Raw genomic sequence first — 27,662 nt, forward strand, 5'->3', positions numbered from 1 at the left:
AGCCCTAGACCTAGGACGCTAAGAGAACAGGAGAGGTAAGAGTCCCTCAGAACCTTCTCCTGCAATGGACGGACACTCACTCACCCCTCCTCAAAGCCTCCCAGCAGACCATGGAGGCTGAGTCTGCAATGAACTCTGTGCCCAATCAGACCTGTGGCCAGACTACTTTCCCTCCAGAGGAAATCTTCTTAGCATAAGTTACAGGAGACCTCTGCCTAGACAGGGACCAGGTGGGATGACCTCTAGGGACTTTCCCCCTGGGTCATCTTCCCATTTGGGCCCTCTCAGCCTCCCTGCTAGGTCTGGGGCAGGCAGTGGGCAAGGGCATCCCAACTCTGGGCAACCAACCCTGCACACAAACCCCCCCCCCCGCCCCGCCCGACTCAGCGGGGGGGTGGCGCCTGCAGGAAGGGCAGCAGGAAGGGAGCAAGACCTCCCTCCCTCCAAATGCCACAGCTCAGTCCTCATCACCTCTGCCTACAGCCTTGGCGCTGAGGAGGAGGCCCCTGCAATACATTCTGCTTCTGTCCCAAGAAGCGCAGGGGTTGGAGTGTGGCCTCTCGGCCTTCCTCTCCCCTTCCCCTCAGGTCTCACTTTCTGAGGCTGCTGAGAGAATCTGCTTCCCTAGGGCTGAAGGGGTTGATGCGCTGGGGGTGGGGGGAACACACACAGGAAAGCAGCCAAAATCTAACATTCTTTCTGAGGTCAGTTTCTTCCTGAGTCATCAAAAGAAAAACAGCAAATTCTACACATCTTACAAAAATAAGAGGCCTAAAATATTAAACAAGCTACATTTCTGGAATTTTCCTCCTCAAAAACAACAAAAACCCCTTCATTGGGTGTTTTTCTTTTTTGCTTGACTCCCACAGACCTAAGGTTTCAGCTGGATGAGGGATGAGGGGTGAAGGGAACCCTCTCTTCCTCAGCCCCTTAACCTCCAGATCTTCCGCAAAGGGACACTGCAGTCTTTGAATGTGAGGGACAGGAGGCAGGGAAAGGGACCAAGACACAGAGAGGCTGGAGAGCAAGGGACAGAGACAGAAGCACTGAAGGTGACAGATGAGACACAGGGCGGGGAGGGGCAAAAGGGAATCAGGGCCGGAGCGGGGGCGCGGGAGAAGGGTGTGTGGTCAGTGACAGAGCGACGGGGAAAGAAACCCACCAGAAGCAGAGAAAGGGAGACGAGGAGAAGGGGGAGGGAGCCATTCAGACAGCGAGGAGACCAAAGGATTGTGGCGAGACAGCAGGAGTTCCTTAGGCCCCGGGGCCAGTCTTCCGCGGGGCAGAGATGGCGAGCTTCCCGTCCACAATAAATAGGAAAAAACCTGAGTACACAGCTCATATGGCATCTCTCTGCCTAGCACAAGCATTTTCCTTCCCACGGGAAAAAAAAAAAATCCACCGGCAGCCCCCTCCGCTCCCTCACCCCACACCCCTCACTCCGGCACGCCCCAGTCCAGCCCGGTGGGGTTAAAGAAGACCCTTCACAACAGAGGGGCCGGTAGTGGGCGGCAGCTCCCTCGGCCTCCTGGTGCGCCATCAGTGTCCGAAACCGTACATTTTGTCCCACTCCACGAACGAGTCCAGGTCCTTGGGTGAGGCCCTAGGGCCCACCTTGGCCAGCGCTGCCTCCATGTCCTTATAGGAGATGGGGCGCTGCAAACCCGGGAGGCCTGCCCCAGCCGCCGCCTGCTGGCACAGCTGCCCCAGCTCGCCCCCAGAGAAACCCTGGGTGCCCTGCACCAAGGCGGCCAGTTCCCGCTCGCTCAGCGCGCAGCCCTGCTGGGCCAGCGCCCGCTGCAGGATCTGCCCGCGGGCCGGGCCGTCGGGCAGCGTCACGTAGAAGCGGAGAGCGAAGCGCCGGCGGGTTGCCTCGTCCAGGGCCGCGGGTCGCGAAGTGGTGCCCACGACCAGCACGCCGTCGGCTCCCGCACCGCAGCCGCCGTCCAGACAGGCCAGGAGCGGCGCCTGCAGCGCGCCTGCGGCGGCCGTGCCGTCGTCCCGGGCGGACAGCAGCGCGTCCAGCTCGCTGATGAGGAGTACCGCGGGCGGACGGCAGCGCGCAGCTGCGAAGGCGGCCTGAAGGAGGCGCGCGCCTTCGGCAGCGCCCGGCGCGACCAGCGTGCCTCCGCGCAGGCGCAGTAGTGTGGCGCCCAGTTGCGTCGCCAGGCAGCGGCCCAGCAGCGCTTTGCCAGCGCCCCGCGGTCCGAAGAGCAGCACGGTCCGCGGCGGGCGCGGGCTGCCGGGGTAGGCGGGCGGCCTCAGCAATGGCCACACCAGCTCCTCCTCCAGCGCCGCCTTGAGCGCGCCCTGGCCCGCCACGTCCGCCCACTGCACCGGCGGCCCGCAGTCCACCATCTTGCTGGTCGCCAGCTCCAGAGCCCCCTGGTCCACACCTTTAGGAGGCTCTCCTGACGGCACCGCGAAGCCCCCGCGGGGAGCCGGCGCCGGGGCCCGCTCCGGGAACTTCTCAAAGGGCTCAAGTTGCGGGCCGTAGACGGGGGAGCCCAGGACTTTGAGGGGGACGCCACCAGCGTACTTGCCTGACGCCTCCTCCGCCGCTCCTGGCGGCTTCGCCCGGAACCCGTTGCCCCGACACTCGCCGTTGTCCGCGGCGGGGTAGGAGGCGCCGTCGGCCGCCGGGGCTTTGGCGGGCTCGAAGGCGTACTTGCGGTAGCGGCCTTCGGCTCCCTCGTCTGTAGCCTTGCGCTTCAGCGACACCCCGGCCTCCGCTACCCCCTGGAAGCCGTAGGAGGCGGGTGACGGCCGGGGTGGGGCCGGCGTGGGCAGGGGCGTGGGCGCCGGCAGACCAGAGGTCAGGTAGGGGGCCGGGGGCGGAGCGGGCGGCGGCGGGAGGGCCCCGTAACCCGGCTGCGCGGCGTAGCCCCCCGCGGGGTAGTTGTACAGAGACCCCGAGGGGCCGTAGCCCGGCGGGGGCGGGGGCTGCAGGAGCGCGGCCGGGGGCGGCGGGGCCAGCGCGGCGCCTGTCTGCGCGCAGTAACCCGGAGCCAGGTACCCCCCGCCGTAGCCCGCCGCGTACTCCGGCGCCGCCGACGGGCCCCCGCACGCGTTGCCGGCGTAGAGGGGTTCAGGCAGGTTCCCGGCTAAAGCCGGGGAACCGCCGAGACCCCCAGAGCCGCCCCCACTGCCCGACTTGGTTCCCGGGAGCCCCTCGTGGAGCGAGGCCAAGGGGTAAGGAGTCTCTGGCCCCGGCCAGGGTTCGGGGTCCCCCTTGGCGCCGTTGAGGAAGGCGGCGTCGCCGTAGCCACCCAGGGTGGGGCGCTCGTAGGGCGAGTCCAGGACCCCCGAGTACTTCTCGGCGTAGCGCTTGAGGAGGTTGGAGGCAGTGAGGGCAGAGATATCGTCGTGTGCCCAAGCATAGTGGCAGCGCTGGCGACCCCCAGGGGGCAACTCCAACTTGTGGGCCGGCGACGGGGTGGTGGAGGAGACGTCCAGGTGCTGCTCTGGCCACTGGTTGAGGGGCTGGGCGTGTTCCGGTGTCCAGTGCATCTTCGACAGAGCTGCAGGCAAGAGAAGCGGCTAGTGAGATCCTGAAGAGCCTCTAAGGACCCACCGACTGCCAGCCGCAGGTGGACCTTCTTAAACCATAGCTTGGGCTGGTTTTCCCGCATCCACTCACAGCGTTCCACCCTACTCGGGCCATCTTCAGGCACCAAAATCACCGTATTTGTCTTGTCCCACGATTACAGTTGTCTGAAAATACTTTCTCAGAACCAAGATGCATCTGAAAATGATGGGGTTTTGGGTCCTGACCTCACCTAGGCAATGACTATTTTGTCCTGGTGCCTCCAGCCATGCACTCTAGAGGACACATGGTCCTCACTTTCTGACCTACTGTAGTGAAGGATGGTGTCTGTGGCAGAGTCTCACTGTCCCTGGGAAACCCCAGAGGCTGACCCAGAAGCATCACTTCCTTTCCACGTGGTTTCTTGTATCTGCCTGATGGAGTCAGAGCACCTGGGTTCCAGACCCAACTCTGCCTGAGATGGTTGCATACCCAGAGCAGGTGCTGCCACCTGCCTCATTCCCAGAATGTTTCACCACAATAAAAAAAGGTGGTTTCAAATAAACATAAATGTCTTCTGGAGAAGATGGGACAAAGTTAGTGCCCATCATAGAAATGGGATCTCCCTGGTGGTATAGTGGCTAAGACTCGCAATGCAGGGGGCCCGAGTTCAGTCCCTGGTCAGGGAACTAGGTTCCACGTATCCCACCTAAGAGATCGTGTGCTTCAACAAAAGATCCCATCTGTGGCAATGAAGATCCTGTGTGTCACAACTAAGACCCAGCACAGCTGAATGAATAAAAATGAATATTACAAAACAGAAAGTTGGTCACAAGTTTATCTGCACTTCCCAGGAACCAAATAACTCTGCAAAGTAAAACACACTATCATACTCAAAACAAGCAAAAATATTCCTGGCATAGAGATCATAAAACTTTTTTTTCATGGACCTCAGGAAATGGCCTCTTAGGTAGTCATGATGTAAACACTGCAGAAGTATTTATTTCATACACTGTCCCTCAGCACCAGTCCAGGCGTGGGCCAAACTGGTAAAAGGTATTCAAGGCCTGGGGAACAGCACTTTTCAACTGTATGGCTCCAATTTGTTTGCTTGATCTGAGAATAACTGCTCAAAGACTAAATGGGCCCATGATGTTCCAGACAGTTTTTGCTAATGATTATTTCTCAGTCCTAAGCTTTTGATAAGTTAAGCTTACAGGTCAGTATTCTTGCTTCAACAGAATTTTACTGCTGCTGCTGCTAAGTCACTTCAGTCGTGTCCAACTCTGTGCGACCCCATAGACAGCAGCCCACCAGGCTCCCCAGTCCCTGGGATTCTCCAGGCAAGAACACTGGAGTGGGTTGCCATTTCCTTCTCCAAGGCATGAAAGTGAAAAGTGAAAGGGAAGTCGCTCAGTCGTGTCCGACTCTTAGCGACCCCATGGACTGCAACCTACCAGGCTCCTCCGTCCATGGGATTTTCCAGGCAAGAGTGCTGGAGTGGGGTGCCATTGCCTTCTCCGGAATTTTACTGAGCACATACTAAAAGCTGTGCCAGGCATGGGAGCAGATTGAAAAGTGAATATGATGTTTCAGCCAGAAGAGACGACTTTGTTTACGAGGTGGAAAATCAGAGGTGTGCGTCCAGAGTTCTGGGGCTCCGGGGAGCATATTGTGCCTAGTCAAGAAGGCCTTGCCAGGGAGGGGTGTCTTTACTGGAACTTGAAGGGTGAGAAGCCAAGTTGACCTGACAGGCTAGAGGATTCCAGCAAGTCAAAGACTCGGAGCACAGCGCATTGAGAAAGCTAGGGCTAGAATAGCTCATATGGCCTCTTCCCCACCTCAAGATGCCTTACCACCACCTTCTGAGAAACTGATAAAACAAATCTGTGTCTATGATGTGACCTGTGCCCCTTTAGAAGTAGGACTTATATGCAGTGCACAACCTATATAACCATACACTGCAAGCCTCGGGGGAGTACCAAGAACTGCTGGGGCACCAGAACCCTGGCAGTGGGTATATGTGGGGGCAGTGGTACAAGAAGAGTTTGAAAATTATCAGATTGCTTCTCAGGCAATTGCCCTTACTTGTAGTAGCTTGACTGCACCACCTCTTATGACTGACCTGACGTCAGTGAGGTGAGGTCAGTCTTTGAAAATAAAACCGTTTACCCTCATCCCCACACCCTAGGGAAGGCGTGACCCATAGATCAGTTCAGTTCAGTTCAGTCGCTCAGTCCGACTCTGCGACCCCATGAATCGAAGCACGCCAGGCCTCCCTGTCCATCACCATCTCCCGGAGTTCGCTAAGACTCACGTCCATCGAGCCCGTGATGCCATCCAGCCATCTCATCCTGGGTCGTCCCCTTCTCCTGCCACCAATCCCTCCCAGCATCAGAGTCTTTTCCAATGAGCAGAGCTTTAAAAGAGGTTTTTTTGTTTGTTTTGGCTGCACTGCACAGCATGTGGGATCTTAGTTCCCCAGTCAGGGATCCAGCCCACGTCCCTTGCATTGGAAACGCCCAGTCTTAACCACTGGACCACCAGGGACGTCCCCAAAGGGGAATTCTTAAGAGTTGTTTCACCTCCGTCTGAGAGGTGCTTCTGGCCACCAGTGGCAAGAGAGCAAGCAGAGACGGCAGAACTGAGGTTGGTGGGGGTGGGGGGTGGGCGGTGTGTGAGGGAGGCATGTGTGCAGGTCCTGCTGCGGGGTCGCCAAAGAACAGAGGCTTCACCTGTTGTCAAGGGAGATAATTTCCTGGGACATCAGAAATCTCAAGTGGTTCCCGTTGCAGGGTCATATGTGCTAACATCAAGAATTGTACAGATTGTGTTACGACATGGGCCCAAAACCCGTTTTTTGTTGTTGTTTTGTTCATTATTATGTATGCTTTGGCTCCTTAACATAGAGAAAAGAGATTTGACCTGACAGAGCACTCTCCCTGAACCTTATTAACTGGGCATGCTGGAAGGAAAGGGGGTCCCTCCCAGAAGGACAGACACAGATACAGCAAAGAAGACTCTGGGTCTGGGCTTGTTCACACGCATTTCCTTCACCAACTGCCAGATCTGCTGCTCCTCCTCGGCGTCATGGGGTATCTTCCCAGCCCCTCTCACCAGCTCCTGCCCTGGCTGGCAGTGGTCTTCACTCAGGTCCGCACTCTCCAGACCGTGGTCCGCACTGAATCACTCCCACCTCAGCCCTTGTGGACTCCAGAAACCCACTACCTCTGGGCCTCTAAACCTGTCCTGCCAGTTCCACACTCATCTATCTCATCTGCTCTGCACTCAGCCTGTTCTGAGGTTTCCCAGCCCTTGCAGCTCATCCTACCCACTTGATCTCTACCCTCAATCTGCTTAGACACAGGCCTTCTGCTCCAGGCAGTTCCCTTCCATTGTAGCTGGGGGCACATCTCCATCACCTCTGGCCTTCTGTTTTCACCTTTATCTACATCAGCATCCATTTTAGAGACTAGGAGGCCTGAGGGTCTCTCAAGCTCAACCTCTCCAGCCTAGGCTGGGACCTTGCTCCATAATTGACTATCCTTCCCCACTACCATGCCCCGGCTCTGCCCCCACAGCAAGCTTGATTCTTTCCCAGCTTCAAAAAGACTTCCCTTGACCCTAAGCCCTCCACTGACTACCTGCCCATCTCTCTTGTCCTCCTCCTTCATTCTTCCCAGAAGCATCACCATCTACCTGCATGATATTATCTGCAGTGAGAGCAGACGGAGCATGCTGTCTCCCTGTCCCTGCCCTCAGGCCAATTACAGCCCTCTCCTCTCACAGAGATGCGGGGGCCTTTCTGTGGTCTGCTTCCCACAGGAGCAGGAGGGATCTTCTCTGAAGAGGCACCCCACCTCCTCCCCAGGTTCATAGGGCATACTCTGGTCCCTGTATCAGCTGAGCTAGACATTAAATCACACCCCAGGGACTTGAGGGAAAATGTGGGTTTTGAATCAGAGAACTGGATTTGAATCGAGGCTCTGACCCTTACAGTGTTAGGCTGGGCCGACTGCCGGACGTCACTGAAGCTCAATTTCTCCATCTGTTAAAAAACAATATAACATTTGCCCTGCACAGTGGCCGTGAGGATTTAAAAAGATAAATACGGATTTCTCTGATGGGCCAATGGTTAAAGAATCTGCCTAGCAATGCAGGGGACAAGGGTTCGATCCCTGGTCAGGGAACTAAGATCCCACATCCCTTGGGGCAAATAAGCCCACACAGTGCAACTATTGAGCCCAAGCACCACAACTGGAGAGCAGAGATCTGATGTGCCCAAATAAATAAACATAGAATTCTGAGTCTGGTACAAAGTAGTATGATAAATATTACAGTTAGAAACCTGAGCAGGGGCCCAACCTTGCTGAGTGAACCTGAACAAGTTACTTCCCCTTGAGGTTGGGGGAATGTGGAGAATGCTCTATGAGGGAGGTTCCTTCCAGCTCTAATTTAACAGACTGGTCCTTATGCTGGTTCCCCACTGGCCCCACTGGGGGAGAGCCAGCCCCAACTCTGCTTTATGCACTACCTGGTGTAGCCCTCTTAAGAGCCTCCTGAGAAATACTACTGTCTCAATCCCCATTTGGCAGGTGAAGTGACTGAGGTACAGAGAGATTGACACATCCTAAGGTCACCCAGCTTGTACCAAGGGGAGCACGATTCAGACCCCAGCAGTGTTAAGTACAGACCCCAGGCCCATACCTCTTGGTTGCACTGGCTTCCTGGTCCAGTCCTTGGTAGTCACAGCCAGAGAAGAGCCTGAGGCCGTGACACGGCCGAGCCTCCAAGGCCCATTCCCTTGGCCCTATGGAAACATTTCTGTGTTTGCCCGGAAATGTGGCTACACCTCAAAGAGCTGCACGTTTACACTTCAAACCTGCAACCTTCCCCTGGGGAGACCCAGTCACCCGCACCCCCACAGGCAGGAGAATGTGCGTCCTCTCACTGCAAAGAAGCCCGGGGAGAGCTGTCCTTTCCCAGCACACTCGTCATCTGATAAGCATCCACGCCCCTAGGCTGGGCAGACGGTTCCTTATTTGAGGCTACGGCCTTCACTGGGGGTGGCTGGGGCTCTGTTGAGAAAATGTCACTTAAGCTTTTTGTCTGTGGACTCTTGAAGGCTGGAACTCTGCATGACTCCACACAGAGTCCAGTCCTTCTAACTCATAGGTGATCAATAAATAGTAACAGAAAGGACTGTTGGATGAAAGAGGAGAAAAGAATTCTATAAATCCTCCTCCTCATTTGCAAGAAGTCTTCCAGGATCAAAGAGGGAGTGTCTGGGCCTTTACAAATGGCCAAGGCACTCAGTGCCCTGATCTCGGCCCTCATGGGCCTCTCCCATCCTTGTGGACCAGGCCCAGGACACAGCATCAGGCGTGACACAGGCTGGAGTAGTGTGATTTACAATGAGAAATACATCTTTAGGGTTTCCCTGGTGGCTCAGTGGTAAAGAACCCACCTGCCAATGCAAGGGACACAGGTTCAATCCCTCGTCCAGGAGGATCCCACATGCCGCGGAGCACCTAGGCCAACGTGTCACAACTATTGGGCCTGTGCTCTGGAGCCCTCGAGCCACAACTACTGAGCCTGAGCTGCAACCGCTGAAGCCTGCAAGCTCTAGGGCCTGTGCTCCACAAGAGAAGCCACCGAAGTGAGAGGCCCGTGCCCCGCAGCTAGAAGGCGGCCCCTGCTTGCTGAACTAGAGGAAAGCCCATGCGACAGTAAAGGCCCAGCAGAGCCAAAACCAAATCTTTTTTGAAAAGAAATATATATTTAGTCTTTCTCCACTCCTCCTGGCTCACAGCTCCCCAAACCTTTGGAATCTCCTAAGCATAAGCGTGACGGGAGCGTCCTTCATAATATCTGGTCTCTTGTCCTCAGTTCCTGAAATAGCTTCAGAGCAATAAAGATGAAATGAGTGTCTTGTTATTCATAACAAGCCCCCTTCAACCACACTTGAGTTTATATTAATGAGGGTTTTTTGGAAAGCTCCTAGGAAACCTAAGGATGAAGGCTGGCGGCAAGAGGAACCGGCCATGATTAGAGGGTTGGACCCTTCAGCACCCCCCACACATACACTACCCCCCACCTCCTAGGAAAAGGAGAGGGGCTGGAGATTGAGCTCAATCACCAGCGGGCAATGGTTTAGTCATTAGATGGGGTTGGGAGAGCTTCTGGGGAGGAGTAGTTGGGGGGCTGCTGGGAGAGGCCATAGAAGCTCTGGGCATCTTCCCACATGCCTGCCCTGTGCATCTCTTCCATCTGGCTGCTTCTGACTTACATCCTTTTATAATAAGCTGATAATCTAGTAAGTAAACTGGTTTCGAGAGATCTGTGAGCCATTCTAGCAAATTCATCAATCCAAGAAGAGGGTAGGAACCTCTTGATTTACGCCCATCAGTCAGAAGCACAGGTAACAGCCTGGATGTGCGGCTGGCGCCTAAAGGGGGCAGTCTTGTGGGGCCACCCTTACCCCTTGGGATCTGCCGCTACCACCAGGCCGGTTGTGTCAGGACTGAGTCAAATGCGTAGGACACCCCGCTGGTGTCCCAGAACGGGTTGGTGTGTGGAAAACGCCCACATCTGGTGCCAGAAGGGGAGCCCCGAGGTAGAGGTGTGGGAGAGAAAGGGGGCACCTGCAGGGGTGTGTTTCTCCCTCACGCAGGCCTCTGACGCTCCTCCGCCCCCACTGTGGCATCACGAGGCAGCGGATACCCTGAGCGGTCCCTGTGTGTCCACCGGCAAGACACCTAACCTCTCCAAGCCTCACTTTCTTCAGCTGTCAAGTGAGACCGTATAGATGGTAGACAGCAAACATTCTCTCACTAGGAACTTTTATACAGGCTGAGGTGGAAGGGACGCCAATACACCCCTCCAACTCCCTCAGAAGGCCTGTAACACCCCTTCCCTACTCATAGGGTTTCTTTGGTTCAGAGTTCCCTCAGCCATGGGGCTGGGGGCAGGGCCGGAAGGAGGGGCAGCTGTGCTGGAGCTCCAGGCGTGTGAGGACAGGGGCCCGAGTGGATGTCGCCTTCCTGGGGCAGCTCCTCGGGCTCCATTACCGCAGCCTGGGACAAAGGGGCTGGAGTGGAGAATCCTATTGTCGGCCTCGTATGGAAATCTCATTAATCTATCCGCCACGGCTCCCACAGGCCTTTTGTGCAGGCTTTTTGTCTCCTGTTCACAACTGGTGCCCTGGGTGGTGGTGGTTGGGGGGCTGGGGGGGGGGTGCAGTGGTTCGCTAGCTGCCTGGCAGAGCTTGAAGGGGACGGGGACTGTTCCCCCATCCACTGGGCCCTGACCCCACCTCGTGCCAACCCCCAGTTACTGCAAGAGGAGAGGACAGGGAGGACACGCAGGGGACTCTGGAGGACAGGACGGGTCGCCTGCCTCGGCTCTTGTGCCCACCTCAGAAAGCTGTTCCCCCAGTCTGGTCAGAGAGCAGCCCCAGCACAGCTGGGACCCCAGCACCCTGCCTTAGACACAAGGTAGGGCTCAAGAAGTGCTTAGGGGATGAACTAAAGGAGGCCTGAAAGGCAGCTACAGAGCTCTGCGGTCCAGGGGCTGGAGCCCATTTTCTGCAGGTTCACTGTCTTGCTCGCATCCAGCCAGAAAACACTTCCATATATTAATACCCTCAGAGTGCTGGCCACTGAGCAGCAGCTGTCAGAGGGGCAAAATGGATCAGATTGTGACCCTTCCTCATGACTCTGTCATCTAACAGGGAAGATAAGGTGAGAGTGATCATGTCCATAGAAAGGAAGAAGGAAAGAAAGAGGGATGAAGAGAAAGGAAAAGAAAGAAGGAAGGAAGGAAAGAAGGGAAGGAAGAGAAGGAAAGAAGGGAAGGAAGAGAAAGAAGGGGAGGGATTTCCCAGTAGTTAAGACTCTGCTTTCAATGCAGCGGGGGTTCGCGTTCCATCCCTTTTGGGGAACTAAGATCCCACATGCCTTGGGGCCAAAAAAGCAAAACAGAAAACAGAAACAATACTGTAACAAATTCAATGAAGACGGTTCACATACAAAAAAAAAAAAAAACACCTTAAAAGGAAAAAAAGAGAGGGAAAAGTCTAAAGAGCCAGAAAGAAAAGAATCAGTTCTGGAAGCAGTGGAGCCTATTTTCGGCAGTGGCGGGGGGTTAAAGCAGCACCTAAAATGGGTCTCTGCAGGCAGAGAGCACTGGGGTGTGTCCTCGGCGCGGCGCGGGGCTGAGCAGGGAGTTGCTGGCCAGTCCCTGTCATCACTCGCTGCAAAAACACCCCACCCACTGTGCTTAGTCACAGTCATGTCCGACTCTTTGTAACCGCATGGACTGTAGCCCCCCAGGCTCCTCTGTCCATGGGATTCTCCAGGCCAAGAACACTGGAGTGGGTAGCCATGCCCTCCTCCAGGGGATCTTCCCAACCCAGGCATCAAACCCAGGTCTCCCGCACTGCAGGCCGAGCTACCAGGGAAGCCCAACACCCGACCCAAGAAAATATTATAAAACTAAGTCCCAGGGTTTGGTCCCACTTGCCCAAGCTCAGAAAGAGGGCCTCCTCCTTCTGGCCATTGGTTTCCACCCCCACAGGCTGTGGGAAGGCAAGGATATCAGTTGAGGAGCAGATCCCAGGGGAGCAGGCGTCCAGTCAGCAGATTTGAACACTCTCCTCCCGGTCCCTAAATTTGTTTCTTGGCTGGAGAATGGTGGAGAACTTGGAGCTGGGGAAGGGAGACAGGACGGCCTAGGGAGATGAGGGAGGGGAGGCATGCCAGGAGGCTGCAATGGTTGGAGCCAAAAGAAACCTGGAAAACAGCCCTGCTTGTTCATTCTGGCCTATAGGGCCTTGCTTACCCAGGGCCACCCAGTGGAAAGCCTCCCGCTGCCAACCATCGCTTTCCCATCTTTCAGGGCCCACGGCAGTCCCTTCCTCCTTCACGCATCCTCCTTGGCCACTCCAGTCCTAATGACCCATTGCCTTTTGGGGGAGCCAGAGAAAGTCCCTCCTGGCAACAAGAACAGAGATTGTTCTTCCTCTTGCTCCTGGATCCCATCCCCTTTCAAAGCTCGGACTGTGTTCCCTCAAGTCTCCCATCTTCTGCGTGATCAATCCCCCCCTCTACTGCTCATCCTCTTCAGCCCACAAACAGGCTCTCCTCCCATCTCGGGGTCAAGGGAGCTCAAAAGAATCTCTTGATCCTCTTCCAACTACATCATATTGCTCTCTGCTTGCTTTTTACCAAAATAAAAAACAAACAAAAAAAGAATTAAAAGATGCCTATACTACAATTTCTGATTCCTCCCTTCCCATTCTTACTTGAACCCCCTCCAACCAGGTTTTCACACCAGCACTCCAGCTGCCTGCATGCACATTGTTAAATCTGACAGTCAGTCTGAGGGCCAGTCCTCAGCTCAGCGGCACTGGACTTGGCTGATCACCCTTCCTTCCTGAAGCTTCTTCACTGGGCGCCCCACCCACTCTCCTCCTTTATTTCTTTCATGCCCTCCTTTCACCCCCTCCCTTTTGAGCCTTGCTGAGCCCAGGGTTGTCTTGGATCCTTCTCTCCACATTAATTTCTTGGAGACCCCATCCAGGCTCATGGCCTTGACCACTGGCTGTACACTGAGGATTCTCCAGCCTAGTTTTCCCTTACACACACCCAACTGACATAGTCAAACTTCTCCCTGACCCTTCCACTTAAATGGGCACAACTGATATGTCCCAGTCAAATTTCTGAGTTTCTCACTCCCTTACCCCAAGTCTTCCCCACCTCAGAAAATGGCAGCCTCATCGTTTCTAAGTGCTCAGGTCAGAAACTGTGGGGTTGTCTCTAATCACTCTCTTCACACCTCAGACCAGCAGATCAGACTGGCCCTGGCTTCCAAATCTCTCCAAACTGCAACTACCTCTCACCCAGAGGACGGCAGCAGCCTGCCATCTCCCCTCCCACGCCCACCCTTGTCCCCCACTCTCCAGTCTCAACACGCAGCCAGAGGACCTTTGAAAATATGTCTGAGCATGTCATTCTTCCACCTGGAAACTTCCAGAGTCTCCTATGTCACAGAGAATAAAAGTCAGAGTTCTCCCAGGGGCCAACCTCGCCCTTCCGATCCGCTTCCCTTCACCTACAGTGCCCCCCCTCCCGCCACTCTCCCTGGTGCACCCCCTCCAAACACACTGGCTTCCTTACTGCTCCCTCCACACTGGCTTTGCTCCCAGTCAGAGCCTTGCTGTGCTTGGTGCTCTCGATACTATTTCCCCAGATCTCCACACGACTCACCCTCCCTCACTCCAGGCCTCTGCTTAGCTGTCATTGCAGCAGATCCAGACCCCCTAACTTGTTCTCTGTAGTACTCATCATAATCTGACCTACTTGTTGCTTTATTGTCTTTTACCCACTGGAAAGTTGCATGAAAGCAGGTACTTGGTTTTTTTCACTTCATTTCCCAAGAACCTTGGTCAGTGCCAAGCACACAGTAAGTTCTTAATAGACTCTGTAGAGTGGATGAATGGATCCCTGGATGGATGAATGCCTGGATAAATGAATGAATGGATACCTGGATAAATAGATGGATGGATGGGTAGATGGATGGATGGATAGATGGATAAATGACCAAAGAGGCTTGAAAGTACCTCTGTGTCCAAATAAAAAAAAATCCAGGTGACTAAATTTGAGCCCACACCAGCTATTCAGAATGGCAAGAGGCAAAGCCAGGGAACTTCTTCAGGAGCAGACAGGGGAATTCGTGTCTGTGAATACCAGAGGAAATACCCAGCCCTGATCTGACTGGAGCTGAAGGGCACTCAGCCCAGCCCCCAGGGACCCCACCTGGCTTTTTTTGTTTTCCCAAAAAAAATCCTCCTTCTCTCTTTCCCCAGCCAGGCCTCTGAGAGGGGACAAAAGGGGCAATGGAATTCCCATCAAAGGCCACCGGACACATGGTAAAGAGATCAGGGCCCTTGGGATTCTGCTTCCTTGAGGCAGTAAGGCCTCCCCGCCAGTCTGGCTCCTCTCTGGGATGGGGGTGGCTGGGGTGGAGGGTGTGCTCTGGCCCTGGACTCCTCATATGTCAAATGCCAAACAGCAGGAGGCCAGCCAAGTGGCCCCCATCTGGGTTGTGTGTGTGCACATGCGCTGGGGGGAGGGGAGAGTGCAGAAATCCCTGCCTGTGTCCGCGGTCAGGGCCACAGACAAGCTATGACCATCTGTTGTGATCTTGAGAGGCCAGGCCAGGGGCCCAGCACCCTTGAGGGTAAACCTTCCTTCTCCACCAGCCTTTTAGTGTTTGCAAAGAATTTTTAATAACTGCCATTCAGTTTTATCCTCACAGCTTCCCTGCTAGATAGGCACACTCTCCCCATTTTTCAGAAGACAAAATGAAGGCTCAGAGAAAGGAGAGTGATTCTCCCAAGGTCATGACAGCTAGTAAGCAGGGAAGCTGGGACTCTCAGCCTATGCTGCCAGCCCCTCCCTCTCCCAGCTTTGGCCAAGGTGTCTGGGCACCAAACACACAGCTAGGCTCTGAGGCACAACCCCCAGCCTGCTCCCTACTCCCTCGTCCAGGAAGCCTTCTAGGACTGACACCCGCAAAGAAGTTCTAAGATGCCTCAAAGTCTAGAGCTCTAGAAGCCACTCCTTCCCCACTCTGGGCTGTTGGTCTGTCCCTGGGTACTGGGCCCTTTCATTGGCCAGGACTTCCTAAGGGCCACTCAGCTGCCCATAGGAGCACATGATCTGCCCTGGGGCTGAGGTCTCCAACAGAAAGGGGAGAGGGCACTGCACCCCGGGAAGAACCCCGCCTAAGGTACACACTGGCAGGAAGGGCTTTGCACCCCGGAGCCTGGCTTCCATCTCTGAAAACAGCCTCTAATCCTGTGCAGTCCACATCACAGCCGTTAGCCATGGGGAACTATTTAAAGGTAAATTGATTAAAATATATTAATTATTTTAAATGAAATCATGTATTCTATTATTTTAAAATAAAAATATATTACTAAAATGAAATTCAATTAAAAATTCGGTTCCTCAATAGCGCTCACCACACCCCAAGCACTCACTAGTCACATGGGGTGGTGTACCCACAAGCGTTCAGAAAGTTCCTCGGGACAGCACTTCTTTCATTCCAGCCAGGATCAGTTGTGGTGAATGCTTCCCGCAATAGCTAGAGCCTCCGCCGGCTTCTCTTGAACTTGAATGGAGTCCCATTTCTTGGGGTCTCCAGGTAAGACATCCCGAGGACTTGGGACTCTGTTGCTCAGGACTCTAGCCTCCCCAGGAGCCAGGGAGGAAGGGCAGACAACTGACTAGGCCAAGCACTCCCCACCAGCTCAGCCTGTCCCGCCTGCCACCCGGAGAGGAGGGGCAGGCTGAAGAGGAGGAGAGAACAGGACAGGGCAGTTTGTCATCTGGCCCTTCGGGCTGTGCCGCCTTCCTTCCCCCATCAGCGGCTCAACACCGCTCCCCCCGCCCCCACCATCCTCATCCTCATCAAATGCCATGGACAGATGGGGGCCGGCAGGGGAAAACCTGGCCACAGCGAAAGCACTCTCCAGCGGCAACAGAGTCTGGGGGTCACAGCTGTGTCCCCCGAGGCCTGGTCAGTCCTTCAGGCCCGGCCTTGTGTCAGCAGTGAGAGGAAGGGGAGATACTTAGGAATCCTAGGGGGAGATTTAGGAATCTGTAGACGCTGAATTATTCGAGCACACACAACCCCAGTTAAAAATGCAGTCCATCTGGTGGTCACTCATCCATCCACCCATTCAGTGCACACTGAGTAAGCCCACCACGTCAAGATGTGATAAGAGGATGTAAAGACAGACAGGTGGGCTCCCTAACCAGCTTGACCAGGTAGGCATGTGGCTTGTTCTGGACTTAATCCTTGTTGCAGGTTAGATGAAGATCCTTTGTCTCTGCCCAGTGGTCTGAACAGGATGGACACCCCCCAAACCCCTCCCCTCAAACAGGCGCACAGCAAGCACGTGTGAGTGCGCACACGCACACACACACTCTCCCAGCTGCTGCCATGAACCTCCAATCACAGCACTGAAGGGTAAGTCCCACTGTCCAGCGACCCCCAGGGAGTGTATTAGCACATTTGAACCGCTCAACCTGCAATGACAAAGCCTGGGGCCTTGGGAGGAGACACAGCAGGAGGGGAGGGGCCTGTGGAGAGCTGTCCTCTGTCCTCTCCCAGGGGAAAGCTCAGGACTAAATTAAGCATTCTGGGGCACAGAGGAATTTGGGGGCCCCAGCTCCAGCAGTGAATAAGCGAGCCATAAAATCCCAATTTACACACTCACTGATCAAACAGCCCATCTACTCCCCTAGAAGGTTGGGCATGGCTCCCAGGCTTGCCTCACTGCTGCAGAAGGTCCTGGGGTGCAGGACCAGGACAGGGGGCAGCCAGTGCTTTATATGAGTAGCAGACGAATCCTACTCCCAGCTCCAATGGAGGGCATCTGTCCCCAGGGCTTAGGGACCACCCTGTACTCCCTGGGACCTGGCTGCCTTTGGGGGAGCTCCTCAGGTCTGCCCTCCATGAATGACAGCTCTTTTTCTCTCCTGAGTGGCCCTGGGGCCGCCGGGGCTGATTTCAGCCTCATTCAGCAGAAGAGCTGCTGATTGCTTTTCCAGCTCTACTCTGCTGCCACCCCTTTCTTGCCGACAGCGCCTCCATCATGTTTTCTCTTACCCTCCTGGCAGCTGGAGCTGCTGGGAGATGCTCAGAGCCCTTTCCTTCCAGCCACATAATCTCACCCCTTCCCTGGGCTGGGAGATATCCAGAAACATGGGGCAAGGGATACTGGTTTCCTTTCCCCAGTTCATCTCCCTGGAGATACCAGGTAGGGAGAACTGGCCCAGTTATCACCCTTGCCCCTTCCTCTAAAGAAAACCCAGTTTGTCTCTACCTGCCTCGATTTTGTTTGCTTCACTTAAGCTGCCTGAAACTTCAGTAACAGAAAATCGTTCTGGTTACTAGGCATCCTCTTTTAAACCACCTACAGCTCTGGGAAGTCGCAGGGTATCAGTTGCTCGCCCCTCAGTGAAGGTCAGCAAAGCCAATGGGCTTCTTCCCAGGTCGGTGTGAGGCACCGTATTGAGCAAATAGAGTTTTCATGGAGGCCAAAGAGAGCGAATCTTTGGGGCTGATAGCTGCTTTAAGGACAGCACAGTCCACCCACCGCATGCCCTTCTCACTACCTGAGCTGCTCTGGAGCAGGTCAGGATGGACCTCAACTCCTGGGCCCTGGGGCAGGACAGAAAGGGAAGGAGGGCCCACCCTATGTCTGTGTTTTCCAGGGCTGGAGGGTCAGGCTGTTATCTTCCAGAGGTCATTGCATCCTGGGCCGGGGTCTTGGTCTTCATGACATCATTGAGTACCCCCAACAGACTGCTAGGAGGGGATTATCGTGCAAGCCCCCCTGGACAGCAGAACACACTCCTTCCCTTCTTTCTCCTTTTCTCATCTTCACTGGCTGCTTCCAGGGACCCTCAAATGCAGCCTGGTTGCACTAGTGACTTGAGTTATTCAGGTATCTGGACTAACCCGGGACTAGGGGAGGTCCCTGAGCCCAGGGGTCCATTTGTAGGTCACAGTCCCACCTCCTTCGGGGCTCAGATGATGCAGGGAGTGGGTCAGCCTCTGAGATGGGGGGTAGGTGTCTAAATCTCTCTGTTTCCTCCACTGTGAAATAGAGGACCCAGCAGGTCCCAGCATGCCCCCAGGCCGGTGTGAAGGCAATGGAAGAAGAGTGGAGCTTTCAAGACTGCCCGGAAGAGGGCCAGGGATGGGGGGAACACACCAGGCACTCCTCGGACATGGATCCCAAGGGGGCTGGCCAAGCACTTCAGCCTGGGAAAGGCGGGGCTGGGGAGGACCTCTGGAACCAAAAGGAGTGGAACAAGGGACCCCTTGGAGAGAAGCGCAGCCTCCCAGCTGGGCTCCCCGAGGTGGGCGGTTCTGCCCTGCGGTGTGAGGCCCCTCCACTCTCGGGTATGACTGTGGGGGCGGGGGGACTGAGTCCCAGACCAGAGCTTCCCTGGATGTCCTAGCCTCACCCCTGGGCCTGCTGCCCTGTGTTCTGGGGCACCTCTCACCTGCTCCTCCCCTGCCAATAAAGGGGGAGCCCCAGGGCCCTGCCCTCTCTTCTGCCCTTTGTAGAAACTGCCTAGATAAGCCACATGGCTTCAGGTCCCTCTTGAGAGCCCCCCATGCCAGACCCAACTTCATCCTGAGCCATACTTTTCCTGTCCCTAGGCAGCCCTCTTGACCAGTTTTCAGTCATAGGCCCCTTGTGCAGCCTAGTAAACCCATGGCCTATTCTCAAAATTACTTGTCAATGCATAAGATAAAAACACACAAGAGAAAAAGGTGTAACGACGTATGGTGACAGATGTTAGCTAGACTTATTGTGGTGACCATTTCTTCATATGCACAAACATCAAATTATTATGCTGTATACCGGAAACTAATACAGTGATCTATGTTGATTATACTTCAATTTTTAGAAAATGATACACAGGACTACTTTGTCAATTATACCTTAATAAAGCTGTAGGGGGTAGAACTTTTAAAAATATGGAGCTACAAAGGGAACTAATAACATTGGAATACAGCTCCATTCATGAACTTCTCAAGGATCGTGGACCATGGGTCTCAGCCCAGCAGACAAAGGGCCCCCTCTCAGACCCCACCTGCTCCCCACAGCCTGGTTTAGGATCCAAAGTTGACTTGGGTCAGATTGGGTGGCACGTGATCTCCAAAAAGCTTAAGCTTTAAAGTCTGGGTGACCCCACCTTCTGGGGCCCCATATACAGCCTCCCCACTCCTGCACAGGGGTCAGTGAGAACAGATGCCCCCACCGCCTGGCCAGCAGTGGTAAGGGGGCAGGCCCAGGCAGCCCACCCTGGATTCCCCAGTGGCTGCCTCTGCCTGCTCCTTCTCCCTTCCCAGCCCTGGGGGAGCCAAGCTGAGTAACTCCAGCTATGCAGCCTGGCCGGTCTACCTGGGTGTGAGTGGGCAGGGCTGTCCTCAAGGGGGTGGCCCTGACACCTGCAGGGTCACAGGAACAGAGAAAGAAAGAGGGGTTGGGGTTGGGGGGACAGTGCTAGGCAAAGACCAGACAACCACGGCAACTCCTGTCTGTGCCAGTTTGAGATCCCAACACAAGAGGCAAGCACTGCTGGAAGAACACGACCTGGTGTAATCCTCACAACAATTCCCAGAGGAGGAAACTGAGGCACAGTTAACTTGTCGAGGTCACCAAGCTAGAACTTGGTGCCACCCTCCAGGGCAGTCTGGCTCCAGAGGCTGTTCTGCCTCTCACTTGAGCAGCCGATGTTATTCCCGTCTAACAGCTAAGGAAACAGTATGTTGATTCCCACCACCCTCATCAGCCTCCCCTGCCCCTCTTCAGCTCCTCTTCCCTTGACTGCCCCCCCAGATTCAGCCACAAACCCACACTTTATCCATACTTTACTTTGGCACCTCAGTCCTTGCAGGTCTGAGACCCCAGACCCTGGTTACATCCCTAAGGAGAGGGATCAGAGAGGTAGGCAGCGAGCTGCAGCAGACCATGACTAGGGAATGGGGAGTGTTTACTTGGAGGAAGAGAGACTTCTGGGGATCAAATATTTCTGAATACCTAAGCCACCTCTGAGTGGCAGCTCTGTGCAGCCCCTCCCCTCCTGTCCCCCTTCCCACCATCCTCAAATGAGTTGAATTTGCCATGAAAGATTTGGGGCTTCATGTTAGCTGTCTATGTGGAGTCTCTAAAAGTGATGAGCTCCCCATCAGTAGAGGCATTCAACATGAGAGACTGTCTGTTGGGAGGGGCACTTCCAGGCAGGTTGATGGGCTCCTCTGCAGGTATTCTGGGTCCTCCCCACTTACATGTCTAGCAGACCCTGCAAACCTAGCAAGTCCAAACCTGAACTCCTGGCCAGCCTCCCCTAGGAGACAGTTTCTACTCTCCCAGCAAGGGGTTCAGGCCCCGAGACTCTCGCCTTCAGAGGTCTACAGTGTGGAAGACAGAGACAGGAGAACAGCCATCACACATAAGACACAGTCCACTTGGAAAAGGAGCCCCTTCCTAGAGGGATGAGTGTCACTGGCCGCCAGTGGCTACTGTCTCTCTGAGGAGACGGATGGGAGCGGTGATACCCCTTGATGGCCAGAGTTCCCTGGAGGCCCTCTGCCCTGACAGAAACTTTCGGGCAGACCGGGTAGGTGTAGAAGAACATGATGAGGTGGGGAGGTGTCATTTTTCAGTATAACCCAAATCTCACTAGTTTTTTTCCCCCTGCTGGCCTCCAAGAAGAACAAACACCTCAGACTCTCAAGCATCCAAGGGCCCAGTAGGCCAGTTAGCAGCAGGTGGACTCTCTCAGTTTCTTGCTGCTGCTGCTGCTAAGTCGCTTCAGTCGTGTCCAACTCTGTGTGACCCCTCTGTGCTCCACCATCCCTGGGATTCTCCAGGCAAGAACACTGGAGTGGGTTAACATTCCCTTCTCCAGGGGATCTTCCTGACCCAGGGATCGAACATGAGTCTCCCGCATTACAGGCAGATTCTTTACCGTCTGAGCCACCAGGGAAGCCTTGGATGAATGGCTACCCGGATAAAGTATTCAGGCCTGGCTCAGGGCCCTGCAGAGTGTATGGCGAGTGTGGCCGGGCTTCATGCAGGGGCCTGCAGCAAAGCGAACAGGGTCAGGGCTGCCTGCAGATGTGCTCTGCTCCTCCCAGGCTACACAGGAAGCGGAGGGTGGCTCCGGGAGATTTGAGGCATGATAGCCCCACTCAAGTGCACGGCGAGTGTGTGTGGACTCTCAGGGGCCCAGGAATCCTGGCCATGGCTGGGCACCCTTGGGAGCCCGGTGGAGATACACCCAGGACCTGGCAAAGTGCCAAGACCCAGCAGGTGTTCGACACAGGTTTGTTAGGGTAAAATGTAGTCTCTTTGTCACATCTTCCCCTCCATCCCCGATTGATTAATCCCAGCAATGGGCTGGGGTCAGGTGGCCTGGGTCTCCCAGACAGCGAAGGGAGCTGGAGGGACTCCAGATGCAGCAACCAAGCTCCTTCTCCTCTCACCCACTCCTGAGCCCCCTACTGCCTGGACTCGGCTTTGGAGAGGACTTCAAAGATATCCAGGGCAAGCCCTGCCCTGGGCCAGAACTTTCACATACATGTCCTCTTTTTCTCCTTCCTCCTACCCTGGGAGGAGGTTCCCTGCATGGGTTCCGAGTCACTTAAAAAGGTCACCAGAGGTAGGCATGTACTTCAGAGCCAAAGAACACACTATGTGAAACCAAGGCCTCTATTACCTACAAACTCACTCACCAGTGTTCTTATTCCCCTTCTGCAGATGAAGATTTTGAGACACAGAGTATGTGACTTGTCCAAGCAATTAGACCTGTCTAGTGGCAGGGTTTGGTCAAAGCTATAGTTTTGCCAATAGCCACGTATGGATGTGAGAGTTGGGCCATAAAGAAGGCTGAGCACCGAAAAATTGATGCTTTTGAACTGTGGTGTTGGAGAAGACTTGAGAGTCCCTTGGACAGTAAGGCGATCAAACCAGTCAATCCTAAGGGAAATCAGTCCTGAATATTCATTGGAAGGACTGATGCCGAAGCTGAAACTCCAATACTTTGGCCACCTGAAAAACTGACTCATTGAGAAAGACCCTGATGCTGAGAAAGATTGAAGGCAGGAGGAGAAGGGGACAACAGAGGATGAGATAGTTGGATGGCATCACTGACTCGATGGACATGAGTTTGAGCAAGCTCTGGGAGCTGGTGATGGACAGGGAAGCCTGGCGTGCTACAGTCCATGGGGTCACAAAGAGTTGGACATGACTGGCAGGATCACTGCAGCCCAGGGGTTGGGCTCTTGGGTGGGAGGCAAGAATGATCATCATAAATTGGGGATGGGGCCTATGGAGGCTGGATTGAAGCCACTGACTAATGCTCTCATTCACTGAGAACTGTCCACCCCACCACCAGTCCCCAAGGTGAACTGCAAAGGCTGACTGTCCATGCCTCCTCAGTACTAAAGGAAAAGAGAGCAAGGTACCTGGGTGGCTCCACTGCAGTCTCTTCTTGACTGGCTCAAGCAGGAAACTGTCAGCATCAGTAGTAATCAAAGATAGTCCCAACCCATGATGGTTTGACTTAAAACTTTTTGACTTTACAATGCTGTGATATTCATCCAGTAGAAACTATACTTCGAATTGTGGATGTTGATATTTTCCCAGACTAGTAATACACAGTAGGATCCTCTCCTGTGATGCCAGACAGTGGCAATGAGGTGCAGCTCCCAGTCAGTCATGCCATCACAAGGATAAACAAGTGATACACTCACAACCATTTTGCACCATAAGCCATTCTGTTTTTCACTTTCAGTACAGTCTTCAATAACTAACATGAGATACTGAACACTATTATAAAATATGTTTGTCTTAGGTGATCTTGCCCAACTTAGGCTAACGTAAGTATTCCTGATCACCTGTAAGGTAGGCAAGGCTAAGCTATGATGTTCAGTAGGTTATGCTGTGCTGTGCTGTGGCTCAGTCATGTCCAACTCTTCGCAACATCATAGACTATAGCCCACCAGGCTCCTCTGTCCATGGGATTCTCCAGGCAAGGAGGGTTGTCATGCCCTCCTCCAAAGGATCTTCCAAACCCAGGGATCGAATCCAGGTCTCCCCTGTTGCAGGTGGATTCTTTACCATCTGAGCTACCAGGGAAGCCTGTTTAGTAGGTTAGGTGTATTAAATGTGTTTTTGACCCAAAAATATTTTCAATTTACCATGCATTTATCAGGACATAACCCTATCATAAGTCAAGGAAGATCTGTATAGCCCTGAGCACTGTCCACTGGATTTCTGACCAGACCCTCACAAGCCCATAGTCCTTCAAGACTGGAGCTCAAGGCTTGTGGCTCCTGCCTCATTTAACTGTCACAAAAATGCTTACAAGGAGGGTGCCATGCTGCTAAGTCACTTCAGTCGTGTCCGACTCTGTATGACCCCATAGATGGCAGCCCACCAGGCTCCCCCATCCCTGGGATCCTCCAGGCAAGAACACTGGAGTGGGTTGCCATTTCCTTCTCCAATGCATGAAAGTGAAAAGTGAAAGTGAAGTTGCTCAGTCGTGTCCAACTCTCTGAGATAGTTGCAATTCACAGATGAGATATTTAGAATAAGATATACACATAAGTTCTATGTGCTAGCTATGATTCATCAAGACACTTAAGAGAATGCTCAGAGAAGAGCTAGACTCTCTTGTCACTCATCCTTGGGATGAGTGGGTTCTGAAACAAAATAACCCCTGGACCTCCTTACTCCAGGTGACACATTCAGAGATGAAATGACTGGCCCATAGCCTGACCCAGGCAGGGTGAACCTTTCCCACTCAAAGTTGGGCCCAGCAGTTCTATCCAATATCCCTGGTCTCTTGGCTTATCCTGTCCTCCTGCCATGGAGAAAGCACAGAGTGAAGGGCCAGAATGCTGGGCTCTAGGCCTTACTCTGCTCTCAGCCCTTCAGGGGGATCTGGACTAGGGCAAGGGGTTCTTGACGCACAGACTCCATGGGGTTCAGGGGGTCCAAGAGCCCTTTAAAGCAGAATACAAAGTCTAGTGTCAACTGATAAATGTGGATTTTTCTGGGGATGGCTTTTGTCGGTCCTTCTGAGGGGGTCTGTAAATCAAAAAAAGTTACGAACCCAGGCCTGGTTGGGGTGAGGCCTGGTAATCTTGAAGATCCCTTCCATTCCTTCTTGGGCTATATGCATTTAAACAGAAACTCCTCTCCTCATCTTTCAAGGCTAACTCAGCAGCCACTCTTGAATTTCTTGATTCTTCAACTGAAGCACAAAGTGGGGACCCACACGGTCTCGCAGGGTCTCTCCTGCCTTCATCTTCCTTGCTAGCCTGCCAGATCCCAAAAGGGAGCGGGGCCAGCTCCCAAAAGGGAGCGGGGCCAGCCCAGGGCTGAGATGGCAGAATACACCAGTATACCCCATGGTCAGTCCTGTGGGGCCTACTGCAGCCCACAGCCTCTGTTCACTGGAAGTCAGAAGCTCTTGGTGTTTTGGACCACAGGTGTATCTGAACTGAGGCCCATCCCTCTCCTCAGCAACCCTGGAACTTCACTGAGCCATGCTCCCATGGGGAAACTAGTTTTCATTAAATCGGGTAGAGGAGCCAGCCAAGTCAAGAAGCAAATTAAATAGAATGCACATGGAGGGTAAGGGAGATCAGCCTGTCCCCTGCAATCCCTGGCTGACCAATGGTGGGGGAGGGGGAAGCTGGGTTCCTAAGGGTCCAGCAACTGCAGCAGTAGGAGCTGGGGGTGGAGAGTGGGGGCAGTCCTGGCCCAGATAATAAGCAATTGTTAATGTGATCCATATGGATCCTGACTGGCCTCTCTGTTTAACAGGATGATAATGGCAGAGAAAGAATGCTGGTCTGTGGGGAAAGGAAGGGGCAAAGTCCTCCCGGACTTGGGGGTGGGGGAGGGTTGGCCAGGAGGAGGAGGAAGAGACCCACCCAGGGACCTCCACCCACCCAGGAGCACGGAGCTATTTGCCTGGAAGGCCATGGTTTGCAGGCTGCCCTTACGAAAACCCTTTTATTCAACCAACAAATATTTATGGAGCAACTACAAAGTGCCAAGCCCAGTGGGGATGGGGTGACGGGAAGTATACGCCCCACCCCTGGCCTCCTGGAGGCAGAGCCTTGTGCCAATACAGCCTCCGAGGCTGAGGGGAGGCACAGGTGCAGGGCTAGAACACGCAGAAAGCAGTGAGTGCCTAGAGCTGGGGGCTCTGGGGGAGGCTACGTAGGGGAAGTGCGGCATCCGAGTCGGGCCTTGAAGAATGAGGAGGCTGTGGAGAGACAGGGACAATGGGAAGGCATTTGGCTGAGGGAACAGCAAGAGCAAAGGCAGAGAGGCGTGAAATTGCGTGGAGAGTCTGAGGTCTCTTCAATAAAGCGGGAGCCCAGGCAGGGGAGGGGAGGGGATTCTTGCTCCATAAAAAGCTGCGGCCATGGATGACCAAGAGCAAGGCTCTGAGAACACTACACTCGGGTCGGGTCCCTCTCCTGCCCCGTTCCAGGCTGAGCACTGGACTTGTCCACTCACCCCATCCTCAGCCCAGCCCACCCTTATACCATGGCCAGAAAACCCCGCAGGCCCTCGGAGACCAAACCTATCCATGTGTCTCTCAGCCCTCCTCTTCCCCTGAGGAGATGGGGGTCCCCCTGAAAAGTGGAGGTCACTGGGCCTCCCCCAGAGCTAATTCCCCTTGGCCCAAGAGGACTTTCCTCAAGAAGACATTACAGGGAGGGCACAAGGTCGCTCCTTACAGCGGTGGTTGCTGCGGACTCCCAAGGAATCGAGTGGAAATAAATGAAATGGCGTTAATATATGGGAGAGGGGGATTTACGAGGCCTGTCACCCGGCGGAGCGAGGCCGGCAGGCAAGCCCCGCCCCTTTGTCGCCCACCCCAGGAAGTCCGCCCCGCCTCCTGCCCCGCGGCTCGGGCGGCCGCCGGGTACCCGCGCGCGCCTAGGTCGCGCCGCGCTCAACCTCGAGCCGCCCAGCGCGTCCGTCCTCCCCGCCCACGGAGCAGCGGAGGACGGCGTTTGCTCCTGGCTAGGAGCTCCGGGAGGGGGGCTCCGAGGAACCCCAGTCCGGCCTTTCCCAGGAGGATGCACCGGGGTTCAGGTTGGACTCGGGGAGGGTCTGGGGCTCCCTGTGCACGGTCAGAGTTCTTTGGACCACCGCACCGCCTGGCCCACTACAGCAACTCCTCAGGGAAGGCTCTGGGCCCCCAGACCGAAAAGTTCTCCCGCCCTGCCGCAGCCCAGAGTGGGGTTCGAACCGGGTCCCCATTCCTTGCTGCCAGGCCGAGGGCTGGAGTCCGCTTAGCCTCTGCAGCCCCGGCGGACGACAACGCAAACATTCTTCCGTCCTCTATTCTCCTCCAAATTAGGTATCCATGGAGACAGGGCCTGGCAGCCTGACAGCCCCACGGCCTAATCCTGATTTAGTGACCGTCCCTTTAACAGCCCACCCACCCCTCCGCTCTGGGCTCCTGGCTGCCGCTGGGCGCAGGCTCCAGGCCGCTTACACTCGCCCCCGCGCAGACCCCTTCCCAGGCCTCCTCCGCCCAAGAGGCCACCGGGACTGGAGGGGCCCGAGGAGGAGGCCCACATTTCCTGCGCACCTACTGTGTGCCCGACCCTAGCGGAGGACCCTCTACAGAGTGGAGTCCTTAGTAAGGGAATCTCTGTGTAGATCAAGAGAGGGCTCTCGGAGTGGGGAAGTTTAAAGGGCTCTAGAGAGAGAGCCGGGAGCTTAGAGGGTCTCCCAAGCAGCCTGTAGCCCAGGGGTAAAGGTAAGTGCGGCTTCCCTGACTCGGAGATGGGGGCTATGCTCTCCCGGGCCAGAAGAGAAGAAAGGCAGCGGGTGGGCGTGAGACGCAGGGCCCCAAGTGGCCTCGGTCTCCTGTCACTGCCCCGTCACGATGCTGGGGAATCTCCGGGCCCGGAACCCAGCCCCCACCCCCCTCCCTCACACACAGGGGCCGCTGGACAAAGACCTGACGGAGTGGGAGGGGCCTCGGGCCGGTCCTCGGGCTCCGGACACTGGATCCTTCTGGGACCCGAACCCGCAAATTCTGGGTCCCCACCCCCCAATCCCGCAGGCTCCCCCCAGAGCCTGCCGCTCGCTACTGCTGCAGCCTCCACACCAAAGGGGCGGCCAAGAGGGTGCCCGTCGGCGGCGAGAGGAGAGCCCCTTCCCTGCCCGCCCCCTCCCCCCGGGAAGTGACCCGCAGCTCCCACGCACCCGCCCGGGTCTCCCGCTGGCCTTGCCCTTCGACCCCCGCCTCGTCGAACCCCGCGACCAGCAGCCCCCGCCCTCTCCGGCCCTCGCACTGCCCCGCGCCCGCGGACAAAGCTCCGGACACCCCGACCGAACGGTCACCACCCCCTGACCTCGGCCCGCCCGCGCGCTCCCGTGCCTGCCCCCGCCGGGCCCGCGGGCCTCGTACCTCGGCATCCCGGCCGGGTCCTAGGTGAGTGTGCGCGGCCTGAGGGGGCGTCCGGCCCCGGGGCCGGGGCGCGGGCCGGGGGCGAC

The 27,662-nt window shown here is 55.3% G+C and overlaps 1 protein-coding gene across 1 annotated transcript; it reads right to left on the minus strand.

The window, feature by feature from the left end:
* Window positions 1-688: 688 nt before the first annotated feature.
* On the minus strand, window positions 689-27,662 carry FIGNL2 (fidgetin like 2). The gene is made up of 2 exons (XM_040234173.1): window positions 27,577-27,662; window positions 689-3,521 (listed from the first exon to the last, which is right to left on the minus strand). The coding sequence occupies exon 2, from the start codon at window positions 3,508-3,510 to the stop codon at window positions 1,540-1,542; it is 1,971 nt and encodes a 656-aa protein (XP_040090107.1). The 5' UTR covers window positions 3,511-3,521; window positions 27,577-27,662; the 3' UTR covers window positions 689-1,539.

Source organism: Oryx dammah, unplaced genomic scaffold, assembly GCF_014754425.2.
Source record: "Oryx dammah isolate SB20612 unplaced genomic scaffold, SCBI_Odam_1.1 HiC_scaffold_29, whole genome shotgun sequence".
Classification (NCBI taxonomy): Eukaryota; Metazoa; Chordata; class Mammalia; order Artiodactyla; family Bovidae; genus Oryx; species Oryx dammah.

What these genes read in the sequence shown, in the direction of transcription:
- FIGNL2 (XM_040234173.1), bottom strand. Translation starts at nt 3,510, where the DNA reads ATGCACTGGACACCGGAACACGCCCAGCCCCTCAACCAGTGGCCAGAG.